At 29.3% G+C, this 21,900-nt stretch overlaps 1 protein-coding gene across 1 annotated transcript; it reads right to left on the bottom strand.

Annotated features, from left to right (window-relative positions):
• Positions 1 to 1,349: 1,349 nt before the first annotated feature.
• On the bottom strand, positions 1,350 to 2,534 carry LOC107878344 (ethylene-responsive transcription factor 4). Its single transcript, XM_016725301.2, has one exon. It carries the CDS (start codon positions 2,202 to 2,204, stop codon positions 1,569 to 1,571), a length of 636 nt encoding a protein of 211 aa, XP_016580787.1. The 5' UTR covers positions 2,205 to 2,534; the 3' UTR covers positions 1,350 to 1,568.
• Between the last annotated feature and the right edge of the window lie 19,366 nt (positions 2,535 to 21,900).

The raw sequence follows: 21,900 nt of genomic DNA on the forward strand, positions 1-21,900 counted from the left end.
AGTCGAACAAGGTGGGACCGATAATATAAACCCCGTTGTCTGCTGCTTCTTTCTTGTTTCTTACCAAGAAATGATCTGCGCGCCCCATATTGAGATTCTTTTATTATTTCTTCCGCTTTATTTTGTTTTATTTTGTGTGTCATTATTTTTATTTTTATTTGTTCTTAAAAAATATTATTTTTTTTTATTTGTTAACTATTTAAAGATATAATTCTACTTTTATTCTTATTAATTTCACTTAATTAAACAAAAATACTAGCACATTTTTTTATAAAGAATAATTTGGTAAAAATTAATAAATCTTCTCTTATTTCTTAAATTTTGTGTTGAATCAAATGGCTAAAACGGAGAGAATATCTTTTTAAAATAAATAAAGATGGATGGCAGAGTAGAGGGGAATAGCACACGTGCCGTCCACCTTAGACACGACATGTACCCTTTCCACACGGAATTCTCACTTCCAATTGGAATGCATATACTCTCCTCCTTATCTCCTCGTCGGTGACTTGTTTCATTTTCTACTGGAACCAATTTATATGTTGTAATGGTGTACATATTTATGTTTTCATCAATGAAATTTGTTGGTAACAATTTAAAATTAAAAGTACGAAATATTGTTTTTTTTTTTAATTATTACTATATTCATTTAATAATACTTGTAAATTATATTTATTTAATTTAGAAAATTTATGAAATTTATTTTTTATAATTTTATTATTTAATATACTTTACCACTCAATATATATTTTTTAAATAGAATTATACTGTAGATATGCAAATAAAATCAAATTTCAACTAGTTTTCCTGCCGTAGATTTGTGGAGCAACTTCACTGTTCAAAATTGACACCTGTTATAATGACGCTTTCAGATTTACCCTTGGACATATAACATATCTTTAACAAACTATTTTTTCCTTCGGCTTGCCCACAAAGAAAAAAGAAACAATTCTTTGCATTTATCAAAAAGCCTCTCAGTCTCACAGCTGGCCAAACACCACCTAAAAACGAATCACATTCACTTTCACATTGCAACCCACAAATTATGAATCTAGATCAAAGTTGAAATAATTTTTTCTCCATTTTTACTATATTATATAAAATATTAGATCACGACTCTTTGATTCTATTTCAGATTTGTGATCAATTTGGCCGGCAATTCAAGCATTTAGATATGAGATAAAATTGTTTTTGAGGAATCTTATCCATAATAGGTTGCCCTCCATTCATAGCATAACAATAACCAATAAAGAAGTCTTAGAAATGAGAAAATGAACTTCTACAGTATTATTAACTATTAATAATAGGTCCAAATCTAAAAAATAGACTAAAAGATGAACATGAGATAAAAATTAGCAAGGAGAAAACATGAATTTTCTCATTAACCAAAAGATCTAAACAGGATTTGAGTTGCAAATGGTAGAAACAGCAAGAGAACATACATAACAATACCCCTCAGCTGCCAAAAAACGAAATGATACTTTTTAGCATATTTACAAAAATCAGCCATTAGTTCTGTCAGCTCTCTACCCCTCGTTGAAAAATTACATTATATTATAATCGTCATAAAATTAAATTTCCATGGGTGGCGCAAGGTTAAGGTCGAGATCAAGTCCTTTTTTTCCCACATACTGGTTCTCCTCCACAACGGAGGACGAGTCCGACACACTAGAAACACCTCCGGCGGCGCCAGTAAACTCTATCGCCATCGGCGCCACCTGGTACGACAACTGAGCCTTGTCAACGACTACTCCCGGTCTCCACAAAGAATCAAAAAGCAAAACCGGCTGACCGTTCGGAAGAACCGCCACCGTCGGTTGCTGATGAAAAACCGGAGCGACAGCGCCAAGGCGGCGCGTGAGATCCACCTCCATCGGCGCGTGAACACCAGTTTCTCCACTGGATGACTCCAGTGTGCTGCTGTTGCTCGGGCTCTGATTAAGAGTCTCTAACGGAAACGGAGAGGGGAAGTTGGTCTTAGCTTTGGGTCCACGAAAATCACGCGCAGCAGCGTCGTACGCCTTCGCCGCTTCCTCCGCCGTGTCGAAAGTACCTAACCAGACCCGACTCTTCTTGCCAGGGTCACGGATCTCAGCAGCGTAACGACCCCATGGTCTCTTTCTTACACCCCTATAGTGCACCTCCTTAACTCCATTTACTTTCGCATTTTCACTCCCATTACTACTCACCTTACTTTTCAGAGCCATTTTTTTTTGTGAACAAAATGTAACTTTGTGCTTGCAATATTTGTTAAGCGAATGGCTGCTTATATAATGGGGAATGGAGGGGAGGTAAAAGAGGGCGTGGGGTGGGGTGGGGATGGGGGGCGCGGTCAACAAGGGATTTGACTGGAGGTGAGAAGCGCCGCCCAAGCCATTGTGAGTGTAATTAAAGTAATAGTGAGAAAAAGAGTGTGTTACGTGGCACGCGTTCGTTAATGTAGACAAGATGTTGTTGATTACAATTTGGAGGGCCTGCAGGCTATGGATATTTGATTTATCTTTATTTTATTAGACGGCCGCTTTATTAGGAGGAGTGAGGTTTGTTGTCGTACGAGTACTTGCTTATTTATTGGTTGTCAAGAAAAAAGATTACTTCTTTATTTTCTACTCCACGCTTGCTTTAAACACGTGTAAGCTACTGTTTTGTACTATAACTTGAGCTATTTTGTACCGTAAAATTCATCAAATTTACCGCTCTAAATTAAAATTTATATTTCATCATAAATATAGATTAAAATTATTTTAAAATTTTGTACGAAAAATTAAAGTAAAAAAAATAAAAATAGGCTTAGACTTATTTTACATATTATTTTTTTAATAAAGTAGAAAATATTTTGAAAAAATAAAATTCTCATGGCCGGACAGTCTTATTAAGGTGAATGTGTATATTTACAATAAATTTTAATTTATGAAGAGAATAACCTTCAATGACAAACAAAACATAAACGAAATATAATTTTACTGTAAAGAAAAAGGGTACAAGTCTGTTTGTTGTATTAAAGATGACTCTCAAAAGGAAATGTGCTTTCATTTAAATAAACATGATTTAGTATTTATGGTTAAGTAACCTCTAAGAATTTGAATTCGTTTTTAGAAATCTAAAAAATTTCAGTATCTATAAATGACCTCTATTTTAAGATTTGACTGAATGTCTTGAAGCTTTGCTTTCGTTTTTTGTGATTTTATGATTTTACATTTGCAGATATAATTTATAAATATGAGAGGAGATCAAAGACGAATTTGATCTCGATGAGCATGCTAATTTTCCCCCAACAAATCTTAATTCATAAAAGATGAACTTCAATCACAAATAAAATATGAAGAAATATGAATGTAAAGTTAACAGAATATGTTCTAATGTGCATGTCATAATTTGTAGACAATAAAATTTGAGTCAGAGAAATAATAATTGAGAAAAGAAAATATCAAAAGAATCATTGTATTTTATTTTAAATATGTGAGTGTTACAATTTGTATGATTCTTTTGACTTGAATTTTCAAAGTAGGTTCAAGAGCCTTCTAGCTTGGTGTTAATTTGTGAACTTGATGATTTGGATCTTGAGTTGTGTTTGAATACGGGCTTTTGAAATTTGATTGTTTGAACTTGCACCTAGTAGAGAAATTTGTGATGTTTAATTCATGAGTTCTCTCTTGTTGTTAGAATTCTTACCCTTTTTCATAAATTATGAGATTCCTATTTATAATTGTAAAGTGAAATAGTAGTGATGAGAACAAACTTCTTTCAGTCAATCACATTTAAGTGACAAGACATATTTGATTGATTACAACATATCACTTGTACATGTGACACGCTTTTACTGTCTTTAATTTCAATAGGCATATTACCTAATTTTTACGCGTAGCATGATTCTATTTACTTTTTCATTTAATTTGACATGCTACGTCATTTGATATGTGACGTCAAATTAAGCTCTAAAATAAAATTTTTAATTATATTTTAAAGTGTTTAATTAGAACATGAACTAGTTTCAATATTTTAACAAATTTGAAAGATAGATTTATGTAATAAGCTTTATAGCTACTCTATTTTTCTTTTTTACTTGTGAATTAAAATTTCGATCCAACATTCACTGTATTTTCTGGTGAAAAATGGGAATTTGCATAAAATGAAATAAGGAGAGAAATAAATTATTGAAGCGTGAGCGACAAACACCAAAAGGTGAATAAGAAGAAGAAAAGGGAGTACTTGAATTGAAGTAAGGAATAGACGAGGACCAATTCAAAAAGAGAGCGTCGAATAATAGAATACTAAAATACGTAATGCGGCAGCCGGCAGGCGTCACATTTCACGTACCAATAACCGCAAACTATCTGACAGTAATACATATTAGCTGTCCCAATGTTATTGCTCCCTGTTATTCATTTTTTTTTTCTTGGTTAAAAGAGATGATTTTATTTATTTACTAATATGCTTCACAGGGAATTACAGAGTTACTTATTCTTTATTAACTTAATATTTTCTTTAAGAAGTAGTATTAAATTAAAAGTTGATTTTTGTTGAAGGAGTCTTATTAATTATATTTTCAAAATATAAATTGGACTTTTACATTTTATGTATTCACTTAATGATAAAATAATATTAAAAAAATATAATAAAATTTTCATAATTTTATAAATTAAAATAACTATTTCAACAAGAAGTCCAAATAAAATGCAACTCTTTTTTACTTTTACTCGTAAGTTTACACATTTGTCTAAAAATAATAATTCATATAAACATTTATTTTATTATAATATATTATTCAATATAATACTAGTAATTGGACCCCCTAGTTATAAAATAGTTCATGTATGTGCGTTGTGCATTGATGCAATTCGCCGTCGTTGGCTCCGTAACGGATGAAATGTATTGGGTTTTAGAGGGGGACAGATAGAAAGAGGAGGCACTATGTATGTTGAGCAGACACGCGTCCTTTTTCGGCGCTCTACGCGTCTTTCTTAAACAAGGCCTCGTTTTGTCTCTATGCACCTTGACTAAGTAAACTCTTTGTTTCTTCTTTTGCTTTTTAATTCGAAAATAAAGTAAGCAAACAGCTGTTGTTTAGAGTGGCTTCTTTTTTCTGTGTGTGGTTTTAGGAGGAGAGGTAAAGGGGGTCGGTTTAAAGTAGTTGTTGAGTTGATTGAATATGAATAGTACTTTGTCCCCTATTTTACTTGTCATCATTTTCTTTTGATTGATTTAAAGAAGATTGTAATATTTTTTATTTAAAAATTACTTTCTCTTTTTTAAATTATTCATCTCAAATTTTTTAATTTAATTTCTCATTTTACTTATTTTTTCATTAATTAACAAGAGATAAAGTTTTTATTTGATATTTTATCCTTTATATTAATTATTTTTCTTTAAATTAAAATATAAACATCATTTAATAGAAGTATTATGATAAACTAATCATATTATTAATTATTTTTCTTAATCACTGTGTCAAATATGAAAGGAGTATTTAACAATATTATTTTTATTAAATCTCATTTAATAAAAAAATAATTAAAAAATAAATATTAAAATAATTTTAAAAGGAATAATTTTATATACTTTATAAAATTATTATTTATTTTTCAAATTTTATACTCCCTTCGTTTAAAAAAGAATGACCTAATTTGACTTGACACGGGGTTTAAAAAAGTAAGAAAACTTTTAATTCCTTTGATCCTAAATTAAAGTTGTGACAAATATAGCAGAAGACCTTTCAATCTTGTGGTTTTAAGCATGGCACGTGTAAAGTTAAAATTTAAATATTATTGAAAAAGAAAAAAGATCATTCATTTTAAAAGGAACTAAAAAATGATAAATTATTTTTTTAAAATGGAAAAAATATCTAATGAAAATGCAATACATAAAAATGAGAGGAAGGGAGGGTAGTTTTAATTATGCGTCTTTGCACGCACTTGTTATGTAACTTCACTTGACATTTTTTTGGCGGACTGCCTCGTTGCACACACTTGCTATGTAACTTCACTTGACATTTTGCATCTCCGGCCAATAAATGGACGGAAAAAATTCTTTTGGCCATAATAAAAAGAGTTAGGATAATATCCATAAAAATATCTGAAGTTTGATCGGATTACTAGTTGAGCATACTGAATTTTGTAGGGGTTTTATTATTCCCAGACTTTTTTTTCGTATTTTAATGGCATATATCTGCCACTTGGCACACTGCGTGTGATTCACATGCATTGAGCGCGTGAATAGTGTTAAAAACGTTTTTAAACTCTTTTTTTTGCCAAACAATCCCTTAATTTTATAATTATTTAACATTTTATATTTTTATTTATTTTTTCATTCTTCTTTCTTCTTTCTTCTTTCTTCAACAATTGTTGCTCCATTGTTGAATTGAAATTTAATGAAACTCAATGGTTATAATTTAGTGGAACTCGCTAATTGAAATTCAATGGATGATTCGAAAGATTCAAACTCGAAAACTCGCTAATTTAGTTTCGAGTTTCATTAATGGAAATTGAATCTTTCAAGTTCCATTAATGGAAGATTGAATAGCTTCATACATGAAATTAAATTTTCCGATCTTCTGAGTTCCATTAATGAATTTTTCGAATCTTTCAAGTTCCATTAATGGAAATTGAATCATGAAATTAAATTTTCCGAATCTGTCGAGTTCTATTAATGAATTTTTCGAATCTTCCGAGTTCCATTAATGTAAATTAAATCTTCCATTGAGTTTCAATTAGCGAGTTTCATTGAATCTTCCATTAATGGAACTCGCTAATTGAATCTTCCGAGTTTCAATGGAAAATTAATGGAAGATTCCATTCAATTATTTGAAAAAACTTTCTCCATAAGCTCAATGTAATCATTTGGAATATTTAATATGGTTGTAATGGTGAAAAAATGTTGAAAAGTGATAAAATGGAGAAGAAACGGCGCGTGTACCACACTTCCCACCGAAAAAACTGAGTATACATTTTGAGGGTGGATTAATTCCACTTTAAAAATGTCGGGGGGGGGGGGGGGGGGGAATTAATTCCAATTAAAAAAATTTAGGGGGTAATTTGGTTAAACTTCAGGTATTTTCGTAGGTATTATCCCAAAAAATTACGTTTACACTATAAATTAGTTAACTTTTAGATATTTTTACCCTTTTTATTCTATATTTAAAATTCTATCAATACATTATTTACTTTCAATTTCCAATGACGATGGACTTGTGTTTGTCTTTATACATTAAGTACGATGGAAGTTATACATTAAAATAATGAAAAAATACTAATAGTTTAAAGTTATAACTTAAATTTTTTTAATGATAGATGAGACGTTGTGTGGGCGTATTTTTTTTTTTTTTTAATATATATATTCAATGTGTGGATTCCCTACAAACCAACACAATGCACTATATTACTCTCCAATATTTCATTTTCATAGTTGTGCATTTTATATATTATATCATTAATTTATTAATTAAATTACATCTCACTTATGTTTGGTAATTTATAGTGTAATTATCATTCTTTTTTGTTCAAGTAGCTCAAAGTAAAACTACTATATATTTATCATCTTCATTTTTCAATCATTTTTTTATTATACTAGATATCAAGGGGCCCGTGCTAGCACGAACCTAATAAATATTTTTTTCTCAATTTATGTGTATTTTTAATATATTTTTAGATATTTTAAATTGTTAATATTATAATTTATAATAATAATTTTTAAATAATATATGTTACTCTCCTTATTCAAACTTTTGTTGCATTGATAGTCAATTATATTTTAAAAATAATTTAAGTTTTTATTTATTCTCATTTATAATATTTTTTATCTATTCCAATTTAAGTGGCACCGATATAATTTATAGAGTTAATCAAATGTGTTATATTTTAAAAAATTTTCAAGTTGTTAATTATTGTGATCTATATTATTTTTTACGTACTTTTGAAATATATAACAGATTAAATCTTTTAGATATTTTAAATTATATCTATTGTAATTTATAATATTTTTTATGTAATTTTCAATAATATATATTACTCTCCTTATTAAAACTTTTGTGGCATTGATAGTTAGTTATATTTTAAAAATAATTTAAATTTTTAATTATTTCAAATTTTTCTTTTATTTTAATTTATGTGGCACAATGCTTATATAACCATAATAATTAATTAAAAATAATTTAGTAAAATCACGATTGAAGCAACGAAGTAGACATATCTTAATTGACTTATAACAACTAATTAGAAGTGATATAGCAAAATTACTAAAAAAAATACTTGTGAAAAAAATTTAAGTGAGCCTCATATAAGACGCCAAGTTAATTTAAAACATAAGGAGTTAGTATATGATTTTATGTTTATTTTATCCTTTTTATTAAATATTACTATTAGTTTTTTAATGAGATGACTTATAATAATTAATTATAAATAATATAATAAAATCACGGTTGAAAGAGTTGAAGTAGACATGTCATAGATGTCTATTTTACTTTTATTTTATTAAATATTATTAATTGTTTAATACGTAAATGATTTATAATAATTAATTAGGGGCAATATAGTAATTCGGTTTGAAGCAGACATCTCGACGAAGAGGTGCCTGCTTCTTCACACTTATTAATAGTAATAATTTAAGTTATAATTTTAAACTATTATTGTTTTGCGGAATTTTAACTTATTTAGAGTCGCCACTTAATTTATTTAAAAAGAAATTACGAAAGCCTTTGAAAATTACTTAAACGATCCAAAACAAAAAAAAAAATCATTTAAGTTTTGAAAATTCTGAGTAAATGGTTCCTACTAATACTCTTGGAAGGTTGTTAAGGCACCAAGAGTATCCGATAACTTGCGGTTATCTGGATTGTTTGAAAATATCTTTTGACAAACTTCAAAAAGAAAGATTGATTGTTGAAAAATAATTGATTTTAGGAAAAGACTTGCGTAAAATAGATTTGGACGACTTAAGAGAGATTTAAACTAAGTCTAAACAAATTAATAACAAAGCAGGTAAAAGGGGAAGAAAAGAAAATAAAAGACTTAGGCCATTGGGCCCAAATAAATAGACCTTGTCCTATTCTAATTGGGCTTTTGGCCCACTTTCACCTGTCTTAATCTAAATATTGGGCTTTCGGTCCACAACCTGTTCTAAGATAGTTTTCGAACCATTGAGGTCAAAATCCGCCTCACCTGTATTAAAATACAACTTTGACTTCGAGACCCAAATAAATGAATAAATAAATGACTAAATGAATAAATAAAAAGAAGACATTAATAAAAATCGAGACTTTTCAAGTCTCTTAGTGACCTCATCAATGGGTTTTGACTCATTTTCCTTCTTCGTCTATCTTCTAGCATCCGCACGTCATGTAGTGGACCTTGGGTTTGAACTTCGGACTTGACTCGAAGAGGTGAGCCTCATTGACCTATTACGAAATGCAAGAGGAGAGGAGTCCATTTGGACTTGAGATATTTTTTGCATGCAAAGAAAAGATAAGGAAATTAATATACGTTCAAAACATAATAGTTACATATTTCAAAGCAAAAGAAAATATCAAGAATCAATTTTTGAATTACAATGATATGAACACTTGCACACATATAACAAGAATGAGAGTCAATGGATAAAATGCAACGCAAAGAGATCCACTTACATGCCTCGTGATTTATGTTCATATTAAGAATGAATAAATGTAAAAGGAAGAAGGCCGTATTCAATAAATTAATGCGAGAAACAAACAACGTAAACTTGAGAAAGTAAAGGGATGAGGCAACAAGAAAAATACTCATGACTTCTAAAATTGAACAAACATATACACTAATCCATATAACAAAAGAAAAAAAAATTAACTCAAAAAAATTAACTCTTCAAGAAAGAGAATCTTTAAATTTCAATTAAGGCGACATTAACGAAAATTCATACATCTAAATTACAACCAACATTTTATGGAAAAAGTTTAACGACCTATGATTTATATTTCTAAAATATCGTTGACACTCTTTTGATATTATGAATAAAAGAGAGATATGAATCAAGTCTTTACACACACAAAGAGCATATACAAGAATCCGGAGTAAGAAAATTAGAATAAAAATTTAGCCTCTCTAAAAGTGAAATATCGTTCAACAATCATACTATGCATGAGTAAAAAATATCCAAATAATTCTATTTAGTCATAAAAGTTTGAACTTTCTCATCATTTTGACAAGACAACATGCGAACAAAAAAGGAATAAACATCTTGGATAAAAAATAAAACTAGCACTTCATCTCTTATATGAGAATTTTGAAATCTATTAAAATAATTAGCGAGCAAATAACCAATTCTTGAATTAATTAATTACTATTTTTATTACGGTGAAACAAACAATAATAACTATTTTTCCAACATAAAAGAAACAAATTTCAATGCTAAAACAAACATATCCGCCAACAATGAATTTAAACAAGGCATGAGTTTGTCTTTTGTGCAAAGATCAAAGCTTTATACATAACAATCAAAGAATAAAGTCAAAAGGCAAAACAATCAATATTTAACTATTCTTTTCAATATAAAGGAAATAACTTTACATGCTAAAAACAAACATATCTACCAACAATGAGTTTAAACAAGACATGAGTATATTTTTCAAGCAAAAATCTAAATTTTATCCAAAATAATCAAAGATTAAGGTCAAAAGGCAAAACAATCAATATTAACTATTCTTTTCAACATAAAAAAAATAACTTTACATGTTAAAAACAAACATATCCACCAACAATGAGTTTAAACAAGACATGAGTATGTTTTTCAAGCAAAGATCTAAACTTTATCCCAAATAATCAAAGAATAAGGTGAAAAGGCGAAACAATCAATATTAATTATTCTTTTCAACATAAAGAAAATAACTTTACATGCTAAAAATAAACATATCCACTAACAATAAGTTTAACAAAGCATAAGTACATCTTTTAAGCAAAGATTAAAATTTTATCTATAATAATCAAAGAATAAAGTCATAAAAGGCACGTACAACTATTGCTAGCTCATTTTTATATCATGAACATGAAAATAATTAACTTATCGATACCACAACGTCCTATGACCTTCAAGTCCATCTACAACAAACAATCCCAGTAAACAAAATTATAACTACGGAGAAAAAAAAGATGAAGAAAACGATAATAAAACAAAAAAAAGGAAAAAGTGTGTGTACCTTTTTTGGGGCAGCAAAACGAGACTACGAGCTTTGTCGGAATCAAACACCACCAAAAAATACCGCCGGCAACTCAAAAATTTTGATTAGCCGACCAACTTTATGAAACAAAATTTTTTTACTAAATAAAAATAACTATTTTGCTCAAATTATTTTTTTCACCTTTCTAGTTTTTTTTTTTTTTTTTAAAAAACTTTTCCACCCCTCTTTCCACCAAAGTAGTGGTAGTATTTATAGGAGCGAATTGGATTTTTCTTCCTTTTCTCTACCAATGTGGGAGAAAATTATTTATAGAAAATGATGAGGATTTATTTCTTGTTATCCACCAATGTGGGAGAAAAGTCATTGAGTGTTTTTGAAATTTAAAAATTGAAGATAAGGTGAGGTGGAAGATAGTCTTTGGGGAAATTGTACAATGTAGTACAATTTTTGAATTTCAAAATTAGAATTTGAAAAAAAAAAAAATGGGGGAAATTGTACAATATAATACAATTTTTGAATTTCAAAATTGGGAAGGACAAAGTTGGGGAAAAATAGTACAATGTAGTACAATTTAAAATTATTTTTGGTGGAAATTGGATAGAAGTTGTGAGATTTTGTTGAAATTTTGGGATTATTTAAAATTTAAACCCAATTGAGATTTAAAATTTAGTCAAATTTATTTAATTTTGACCAAATTAAAAATCAATTGGAGGATTGTATTATAATTATGGCCAATTTGGTTTCAATTATGGCCAAATCTAATAGATTGACTAAATTAAATTGAAATTCGATACGAATTAATACTTCTTTTAATCCCGAGCTTCTTGATTTAATAAAATCAAACACATATTTATCCGAATAAATTATTTTTAAGAGTAAATTATATTTAAATCAAGATTTTAATCCTTTAAATTTATTTCAAGATAAACCTTGATTAAAATTCAATATTTTATAAAAAAGGATATTTAAGTAACAAAATTATATAATTTCATATAATTGAATATGATAATATATAATCGCTACTTAAAATGACAAACTTACCTAGATAAATATTTTGAAAAACGTTTTATCCGGATAAAATAAATGTTGAAATTTTATTTAAAAAATCAAAGAAACTTGAAATTAAACTTAGTTATGGAGGGCCAAAATTAGGTGTCAACAATTATTATTTTTGTCCATGAATTTTTTCTAATTTTCTTTTTAGAATTTTTTATTTTAGTCAAAAATTAGTGTTTGTCCATAAAAAAAATTCAAACACTCAGACACCTATGTTCATTCTTATATTTTAAAATTTTAAAATTTATCATAAATTTATAGAATAATTTTGATTAAATTATATAGGTTTTTTTTATTGTTTGGCCATAAATAGAATGTGGCTTCGCTCGAATGCAAAGTAGGAGTAATGTTCTTCTCCAATATAATTTTTAACTTAAAGAATAAAGGAGTAATGGTTCTTCAAAATAATTTTTGACTCAAAGAATAAATATTTTTGGCCTCAATGGTCCAAATTTTATAATAACATTATTCACACTATTAACTGATTTTTTTTATGACATATATTAATTATTGTATTTTTCAAAAATATAAAAAATTAAATGGCATAATTTAAATAATTTTTTAAATGTCACTTGAAAATATTTTAACAACGAAAATTAAAATTCTAAATACTTTAAACATGGTCGACATTGATATATTATAGAAATCGTAAAAATTATATAGTTCATAAGTATTGATCCTAGTTGTTATCAACCTACAAAAGTCACGTATTAATATTGTAGTCTTGCACCTTTATGTTACACCGATTTGATAATTTATGAATAATTACTTTAAAAATATTTTATTAATTAAGTTTTAAATCTAAAATTTTGCATGTTTGAATAATATTCAAATATAATCTGAAAATATTTTTAAAACGATAATTAAAACTTAAACACTTCTGACGTGATGGACATCAAAAAGTTATAGTAAAAATTATATTGTTTGACTCTAGTTAACAATAATCCAAGAGAGTCACACATTAATACTATAGTATGTCACCCATATATTAGCTGAATTGATAACTTGGGAACCATTACTTATATTTGTTACTATTATGACCTCTGATTAAATAATTTTATAAATTATTATGTTTAAATAAATTTAATATATATTTAAATAAATATTTAAACATAATTTAAAAATATTATAATAACGATAGTAAAAACTCAAAGTACTTCAGGCATGATAGACATCAACATTTTATATAAATCATAAAAATTATATGATTTATAAGTGTCGATCTTATTAACAACCAATGAGAGTCACGTATTGATGTTGAAGTTTTACGTATTCATTAATTGTCATCTTTTAAAAATAAATTAAATATTTAAATAATTAAGTGATGATCCTAGTTAACAACAACCTAAGAGAATACTTACGCATTAATGTAGTAGCCGATCTTGAAGTTTGATGGTTTAGTTTATTTGAAGGATCTTCGAAAAATGATTTGAATATTTTATACTTTATTAAAAATTCCGCAATAGCTAAAACTATTTAATTTTAAATAAGCAAATGTTACACGTGCAACACACGTGCGGTTACACTAGTGTGATTAATTTGTTTTGGACCTCTGTTATATTTTCGATATGATTTAGTAAAATTTAGATGAAATTTATTTTTTAATTAACTTGATATCATTCATTTCCTTTCTTTTTATTTCTCAATATTTACTTTTTTTTTTTTATAATTTAATATAATTGCTTGTATTTTTTTTTCATTTAGCAAAACTGATTAATTGCATTATGATTATTTTAATTTTTGAATTAAAATAGAATTACATTATTGAATGAGGTTATAGGCTCATGTTTTCTTGTCTTTTAAATTACATTTAATTAAGTTACATGAAAAGTTATTAATATATAATATATATACCTTAAATTCATTAATTATTCTTGTATAAATTAATTTTAGTTGTTCAGTGAATTTAGGGAATATAAAAAAGTTACTGCATTAATTAAGAAAATTTGGAGGGAATATATTTGAGAAAAGACTCACAAGGCTATGTAAGTTTTTTCACAATAGTGGCCAAATTTGAGCCAAAAAATTGTGGTCATTTAGCTCTTCCCTAAATGAACAGTTTATAGGAGTTGAAATTTTATCTGATTATCAATTTCAAAAGTTGCATCAACAATTAAAAGGATAGCTCCTTACAAACGACAACTCTCTCTCTATGCTTAGATATCGGAGTCCGTGTCAGCACAGGTCTAATATATATTATTTTTCTATCTTAATTTATGTGGTATAGATAAAATTTAAAAGGTTAATAAATTTTTTTATATATTATTAAATATTTTACGTTATTAGTTATTGATTTATAGTACTTTTAGCTAAAAAATTGATGAAAAGTAATCGATTTGAAGATCAAAATCGTGTGATAAGGAGGATGTAAATGTCAATTTCAACGTTTAAAATTCATTTTTTGAAAATGAGATAGGAAGAATATGTTAAAAATATAAATTAAAATAAGTGTTAAGAATAGCATGAAATGCTCAGCATTTGACTCTAGTAACTTGTTATTTCCCGGTGGGTACAGCTAGTCGGGTTCGCAAAGCGACACTCGGAAACCACGAAAAAAAAAAAGTAACTTGTTATTTGCCACCCCTACAAGGGTTCAAATCTAGGTGGATCATTGAGGTATTTTATTGACTAGTTTCCTCTTTTTACTTGATTTTGTTACTTTTTCTTAAATAAAAAGAGAAATAAATAAAAAAAACATGCACTTTAAATTTTATAAAGTATTTATATTTTATTGAGTGATTTCTTTATTTTTTGTTGATTTTTTTTTACATTTTTTTATTAAAAAACTTTTTGATAAGCAAAACATGCATTTTTACTATAATGAGTACTAGTTCTCGGCAACCACAAGGGTTGGTGTGGTGGTTCAGCACTTCAACCCTTAATCAAGAGGTTGGGAGTTCGATCCCCACCTCTGTTGAATGGAAAAAACTCTGTGGCCAGTTTCCTACCGCTTAATGCGCTGACAGTAGAAATGGAAAATTAGTCTCACGACTGCGGCTGTAGGGATACCTTGGAAAACAAAAAAAAAAGAGGACTAGTTCTCTACACTATTTAATGCAGAAAAGGTTGTAAAAAAAATAAGCAGTGCCTTCTCCTTTCACGCGCTTTTCATTTTTAAATCAGTGCTCAAACGACCCATGCTGCTCATGCGGCCCATGGCGCTCATGGAGATCAAGCGACCTATATCGTCCAAGCGACCCATTCCACCTATGGCTATCAAGCAGCTCATGCTGCCCACGGTGCCCAAGCGGCCCATACCACCCATGACGTCGAAAAGGCACATACCGATAATGGCTGCCAAGTGGCCCATGCCGCCCATCTGGATCAAGCGCCCCATGCCACCAAGGCCACCTATGATTGCCGAGCGCTCATGCCGCTCATTTGGTCCATGACACCCAAACGACCAATGCTGCCTAAGGCGATCAAGTGGTCCATATCGCTTATGTGGACCATGGCGATCAAGCGACTCATGTCATTCTTTCTTGTGTATGTGTCCTATTCGTTAAATGAATGCAGTATAATGTCATTATGATCAAGTGCATTATTTGCCAAATGATCCACATATTGGCTACGTTGTCTCATAACATGAAGTACCTGTACATTCAAATTATCGATTTGCTCAATAATTTCCTCTAATTTAGCTCTCATTATCCTCGGTTGCTTCCAAGTACCGTCGATAACATTTCCTAAAAACAAAGCATCAGTTTCTAATATTAATTACACACATTATTAGCTACATAATATCGAGCAACCTACAAAATTGAAATAGTGTTTCTGCAATTTTCTTAGCTTCTCATAATATGTCTAATCACCCATAGGATTTTTAAGTACAAAAAGCATAGGAACTTGTACATGGTTTTGCCAAATATGCGGACGCAAATTCCATAGCACCTGAGTAACCATAAAGGTCACTTAAATTTTTATAGAACTTGAATTATGTATGGCCACTTGTGAGGATCCTATTCGATTGCGGATTATTTTATCTTAGAGAGCATTTCTAATGGGCTTGAGACCAGATATATAATCCTATGGAGTTTAGGAAGAACATGATAGTCCACCCTTTAACAATAGAATGTTGAAATTGTGACCTCTATTTGATGTCCAAATGTTTCCTCCTGCAACCTAGCACAACAGCTACACCTTTATACCAAGCAAAATGCAATATATTCTTCTAGCAAGTTCAAACCACCTGAAATCCTGAGAACACATTTTTTTCCATGCAACTAGTGCTTTAATTTGTTGGAGATATTAGTACTACCCGTCCACAAATTTTAAGTCTTATGCAGAATGTAAGTACTTCTGAATTAAACAAACATGCTACTTACAAGACCAGCCACCCTAATAGTCCTATTTACTTTGAGATTTGGAAGTTAATTTTTGTAGTGGTCCAGGAGTTGAAGAGACCCCTCTAAAAGTGCTCTTTGAAACAATACAAAATAACATTGATTCTTCAATCAAGCAGAAAAATTTTCAAACCTAGAAAGGTGACTACTTTGTTTCTCTGCTAATTTTTGTTAACTATTTCACTCATTAACCCATTTCGCCATGCCCGTAATTGTTATATTCTAACATACTCATTTTTTGATCTTGTATATAGCGTCCTTCCAAGCCGTTAATCATAAACTTCATCATATCTACAAAAATAATAATGAAGTGCAAAAAGAAGTTTGATCTGTTGATACTTTATGCTCTTGTTTTTTCTTGATGTTCGCTGATGAAGCAACTTTGCTCTAATTTGCTAACTGTAAACCTGCTTCATTTTATAGATTAATCTGTCTGGCGCATTTAAGTGCACGATTTGTCCTTTAAACCTATTTTGATCATCTAATTAAGTTAATATATGTGTCATGCTTTCCTTGATAAGTACTGAGTGTACCTAAATTTTTTACTGTAATATTGTTATGTCATTAGAACAAGAGTAAATATAGTCAAGCTAGTTTACTATAAAACAAAATGTATTCAACTTATACTTGACCATGTAAATATATTCATTCCGTTAATGAATAAATCTGAATTCTCAATAACAAGGGTGATATAGTAATTTGGGTAAAATAAGCATATATAGACTGTCTTTTACTTACCAAATCTTAAAACTTAGTGAACAATATCTAAATTCACTAAATAAGCGTGATCAAGTAATTTAGGATAGAATAAGTATATATATGAATTGTTTTCTATATTCACTAATTTTATACTACAAAATTTAACAATCATTTCTTTTACTATTTTTCCTATTCTAGCGTGCTCCAGTCAACAACTATAGATTATGCAATCTGATTTTAGATTCTCCTTGATAAGACCAACATAACTAAAATAGTCACTCCAGTTCAACATATCATTTTATTTTTCGTAGACCAGGCTGTCTAGGATTATCCATCACTGTAGTATAAAATCTCCTAAGCTCTTTCTTTCGCTTGTCAAAATTCGATTCTTGTGATTAAAGTGACATGTTCATAGATTTCGCCGGAAGGTCATCACAGAGAATTCACCAGAGATCTTTCTATTAATGTGATATGTTCATTGATTGCACTCAAAATGTTTCATGGATATCCTACAAATAAGTTGATATGTTCATTCGTCGGAATTCATTTATTTCTAACAAATGCATGATCTAAGTATAAGTATTTGAATTTGTGTTTGATAAAGTTGTGAACTTTTTATACTTAAATCTCGTTTAAATATTTTAAAATGTCAAAAAAAAAAAAAATTTATTTTAATTTACTCATTTTAGAAAAGTGATTTTTTTTGTTATTGTTCGCGGTGACTTTAAACTTCACATATCTGCTTGAGCAGAAACAAATTTATTTTTATTTATTGATATTTAACTTTCAACATTTTTGGTGCTCTATTTGACTTTCTCTAGCATAAATGAATTTTCAAGTTGAGAGTGAGATTCATTTTTTTGATAATTTTTTTAATCTATTTTTTAAATTTAATTAAGTCTAATCTGATTCGTTTGTTTTATAATTATTTTATTTTAATTTTTTACTTTTTAAGTGAGAGATATTTAAACGTCGATAGAGTTAGATAGTTGTTTTCCACTGTTGGAGGACTGTATCTGAGATACTTGAAAATGAAAAAGTTTTCAATTTTAATTAAAAATGTTGTAACGCTATTTTTTTGTCTCTAAATTTTCAGCTCTATTACGGCAAATATTTTTTTGTTAATGTTTTTTGCTTTGAGGAATTGTGGTAGTTCATGCCATATACAATTAATAGAGAGTTAGTTATTCGAAAGAAAGGTTGCTTTGTGGGTATTCTGTTCAACATGCTGGATATACCTTTGTCCTCCTTGACTTGAAAGTAGTATAATTATTCAACTATATGAATGTAGAAAGATAATGTAGAAAAAGTATTTGGGGGAGATTATTAATGTTATGTTCATTTGTTATAAATAATATTAATTAGTTCATTAAATTTTATCCTTTTACTAGAATACTCATACAACATTCCTTAAAAAGCATAAACAATATCAGAACATCAGCTGCAAAAAGTATAGCCAATTCATTAGCTTTCTTTCTTCCCATTTTCCTTTCTCTCCTTTACTTGAAAAACTCAACTTCCTTCTTCCCATTTTCCTTTCTTTCCTTTACTTGAAAAATATGATGTCACAAGTGACATTAATTAATTATGATTTTAGATATTGAAAGTAAAGAAAAACGAAATGAGAGAAATTGAGTTGAATAGGATTGAGAGCACAAGTATTGCTAGTTGCTTTCTCCTAAGAGGATGAGCTTAGTGAAGAAAGCTGATGAATTAGTTGTTCTTTTTGTGTTGATGTAGCTGTAGCTCTTATTATTTATACCAGTAAAGTAAAGTTATATGAGTATTATAGTAAAAAATAAATTTAATTAATCAATTAATATTCATTTATAATTTATAACAAATGAATATAACTCCAAGAATCTTTCCCAAATAATTTTTTAAAATTATCTTTCAACTCTCTCGGCCAAGTTGGCTTATATGCATAAGAAGTTCAACATGATAAGGAGAATATGAGAGATATTCCAATAGCAAGGCCAAGACACCCTAACAACAATATTTACTTGGAGAAAAGTCAATTCATGTCATAGTGTAGGAGATGAAGAAGATCCCTTTGTCAATGCTCTTTGAAGCAATACAAAATACATTAAATCGGAGGACTGCATCTGAATTACAATTTTTTATTTTTGAATTATTTGTACTTTTATTCTGTTGTACCAACAATTGTTTCACATAGACAGCTTTTTATATAAAATTAACGTTAATTCTTTCTTGATTTGATCTTTGTTCTTTTTTTTTAATCTCTTCGTGTGCTTTGATATTTGTTCATTTTTCTTATTCTTTGTGGTATTAGATTAATGGTTTTCATGATGAGAAATTATTGTGGTTCATATCATAATTAATTGAGCGTTCGTTCTTTAAATCAAAGGTTATTTTACTACTGTATTCTATGGCGGAATTAGGAATTTGGTAAAGAGTTTGCAAATTTTCTTCTTACTTCTAACTTCTATGCAAAAATAAATATACTCATAATAACTAATATTTAATCTCTATACACCATATAATTTTTCGACAAAAGATGTGTACCAAACCATCTATTGCCTAATCTGGCTGCGCGTATCTTGGTATTCCATTTTGCATCCCGATTCCTGACATGGATATAATTTGGCTCCTCCTTGACTTTCAGAGGTTACCCTATTAATCTCATATTTGTCGACTTTTATTTATTTAGTGGGCAGATGCACCCAATTTGATACATTTCTATTCTCTCGCTCTCTAAAATGACTAGATATATACATGTTATATTCGACACACTAGAAATTATTTGGTTATGTTAGGTTTAATTAAACAAATGTCAATATAACGCAAAGAAGACAAGGTCTAACTTGCAACGGAAAAGGAAGCAGGAGAATAGAAGGAACTAAAAAAAATTGAAATAGATTGTGGTCTTAAATTTAAGTCATGGTGCTAACCACGGTAACTACCTCTTAAATAACTGAAACACAGAAAATTAAGAGATATATTGCAGGTCTAAATCAACTAACTAATAGGTTCAATTATTAACATCGTAGATTCATCCTTTGGATATCTGAATCTAGTGCAAAAGTAAACGTTAAATCTCCTAGAAATGTTGAATTGTTATCTCTATTAGATGGTTTCTACTTAGCAAACAAAATGCAGATACGACATAGGGAGATTGCCAAAAACTCTCATTGAAAAGAAAATGATATGAATATTCTATATGAATGTAGGGAGCTGCGTCGCAGGATAGGGAACCCCCACAATCGAGCATGAATATAGAAAACAAAATAGGGTGAAAAAAGGCCAAGCTACGGAAGATGGATGTTTTTTTTTGTGGATTGGACAGTTCCTCCCATGTTTGTATGGATGACACTGAAAGCAAACGAGGAAGGAACTACTTTTGCAAAACACATAACGCCTTTATCTTATATTGACTGAATGTTATCTTATATCTTGTAAGCAAACAATATCTTGTGCTAGCGATTATGCAGGCACTTCCATTTGTAATTATGCATAATGTATTATAATAAATAAGGCTTACAGCCAAAATCATCTCCAAAGTTCTCAATCCAAGATTGCAGCCAGTGATGGGGGGATTGTGCCTGCGACGTTAATATCTGATAACATTTCACCATGATGCATGCTAAAAGTTGATATATGAAGGCGTATGATTTTAGAGAATGGGAGTTTGTGAAGCAAATCTTAGTCAATCTTGATTTCCCTTCTGTTTTCGTACCCTTCGCCTAAGGAGGCTCCGCCCATGCTAGTAGTGCATTATGCATCCTGATTCCTGACATGGATATAATTTGACTCCTCCTTGACTTATAGAGTGTACCAAAAATTAATTGGTTCAATTATTAACAGGGCAGTTGCATCCTTTGTATCTTAGTCATTTGTGTTTAGTGTTTTATTTCCTTTTCTCAATTAGGAGTTTTAATTTTTGAGATATAGTTTTAAGTCTAATTGCAGGAAATTTTCATTCTAGTTTTTTGGCAAGTCTGTCTTAAGTTTTTCAACTTCAATATACAAGGTGATCAAATAAATTAGGAACGATAACAAAATGAATAATCATGATATACATATATGTTAACGTACGTGGTGTGATATGGGAAGCGCAATTTAAGCAGACATCATGGCTGGTACAAAAGATAGTGAAGGCTACCAAATATATACAATAAGCCGGGATGCAGATGAATGACTTGACGGCTGTGTAACAGTTTTCATTACGTAAGCTATGTCATCAACTCAGAGGTCACTATGACAAAGTCCCTTGGAGAAGAATGGTCTGCAATAATAGTGGTGCTCCTAAGTGGACTTTCTTGTTAAGACTGGCTGCTCATAATAAGCTCTCTACAAAGGATAGATCAATAAAATGGAGCATGAATGCCAATTTAATAAGCCCTTTATGTAAGGGTGTTAACTGAGCCGGATCAACCCGAAATCGGTCCATTAAATTTAGCCGGATTGTGGGCCGGGTTGGGTCCAAATTGTGGTTAAGTGGGATGGGCCGGGTCCGGGTTCAACAGTAAATTTTTTAAAAATAACCCTAACCCGGCCTGCTTAACCCAACCCGATCAAATCCGGTTAAAAATCCGGTCAAACCCTGTCAAAAATAAAATAAAAAAGTTTTTTTCAATATACACTATATATACCACCTATATACATTTTAAATACGTTAAACAATATATATACACTATATATATA

This window comes from Capsicum annuum, chromosome 7, assembly GCF_002878395.1.
Source record: "Capsicum annuum cultivar UCD-10X-F1 chromosome 7, UCD10Xv1.1, whole genome shotgun sequence".
Classification (NCBI taxonomy): domain Eukaryota; kingdom Viridiplantae; phylum Streptophyta; class Magnoliopsida; order Solanales; family Solanaceae; genus Capsicum; species Capsicum annuum.

Excerpts from the sequence above, each read along its gene's own strand:
- LOC107878344 (XM_016725301.2), bottom strand. The coding sequence starts at position 2,204 with ATGGCTCTGAAAAGTAAGGTGAGTAGTAATGGGAGTGAAAATGCGAAA.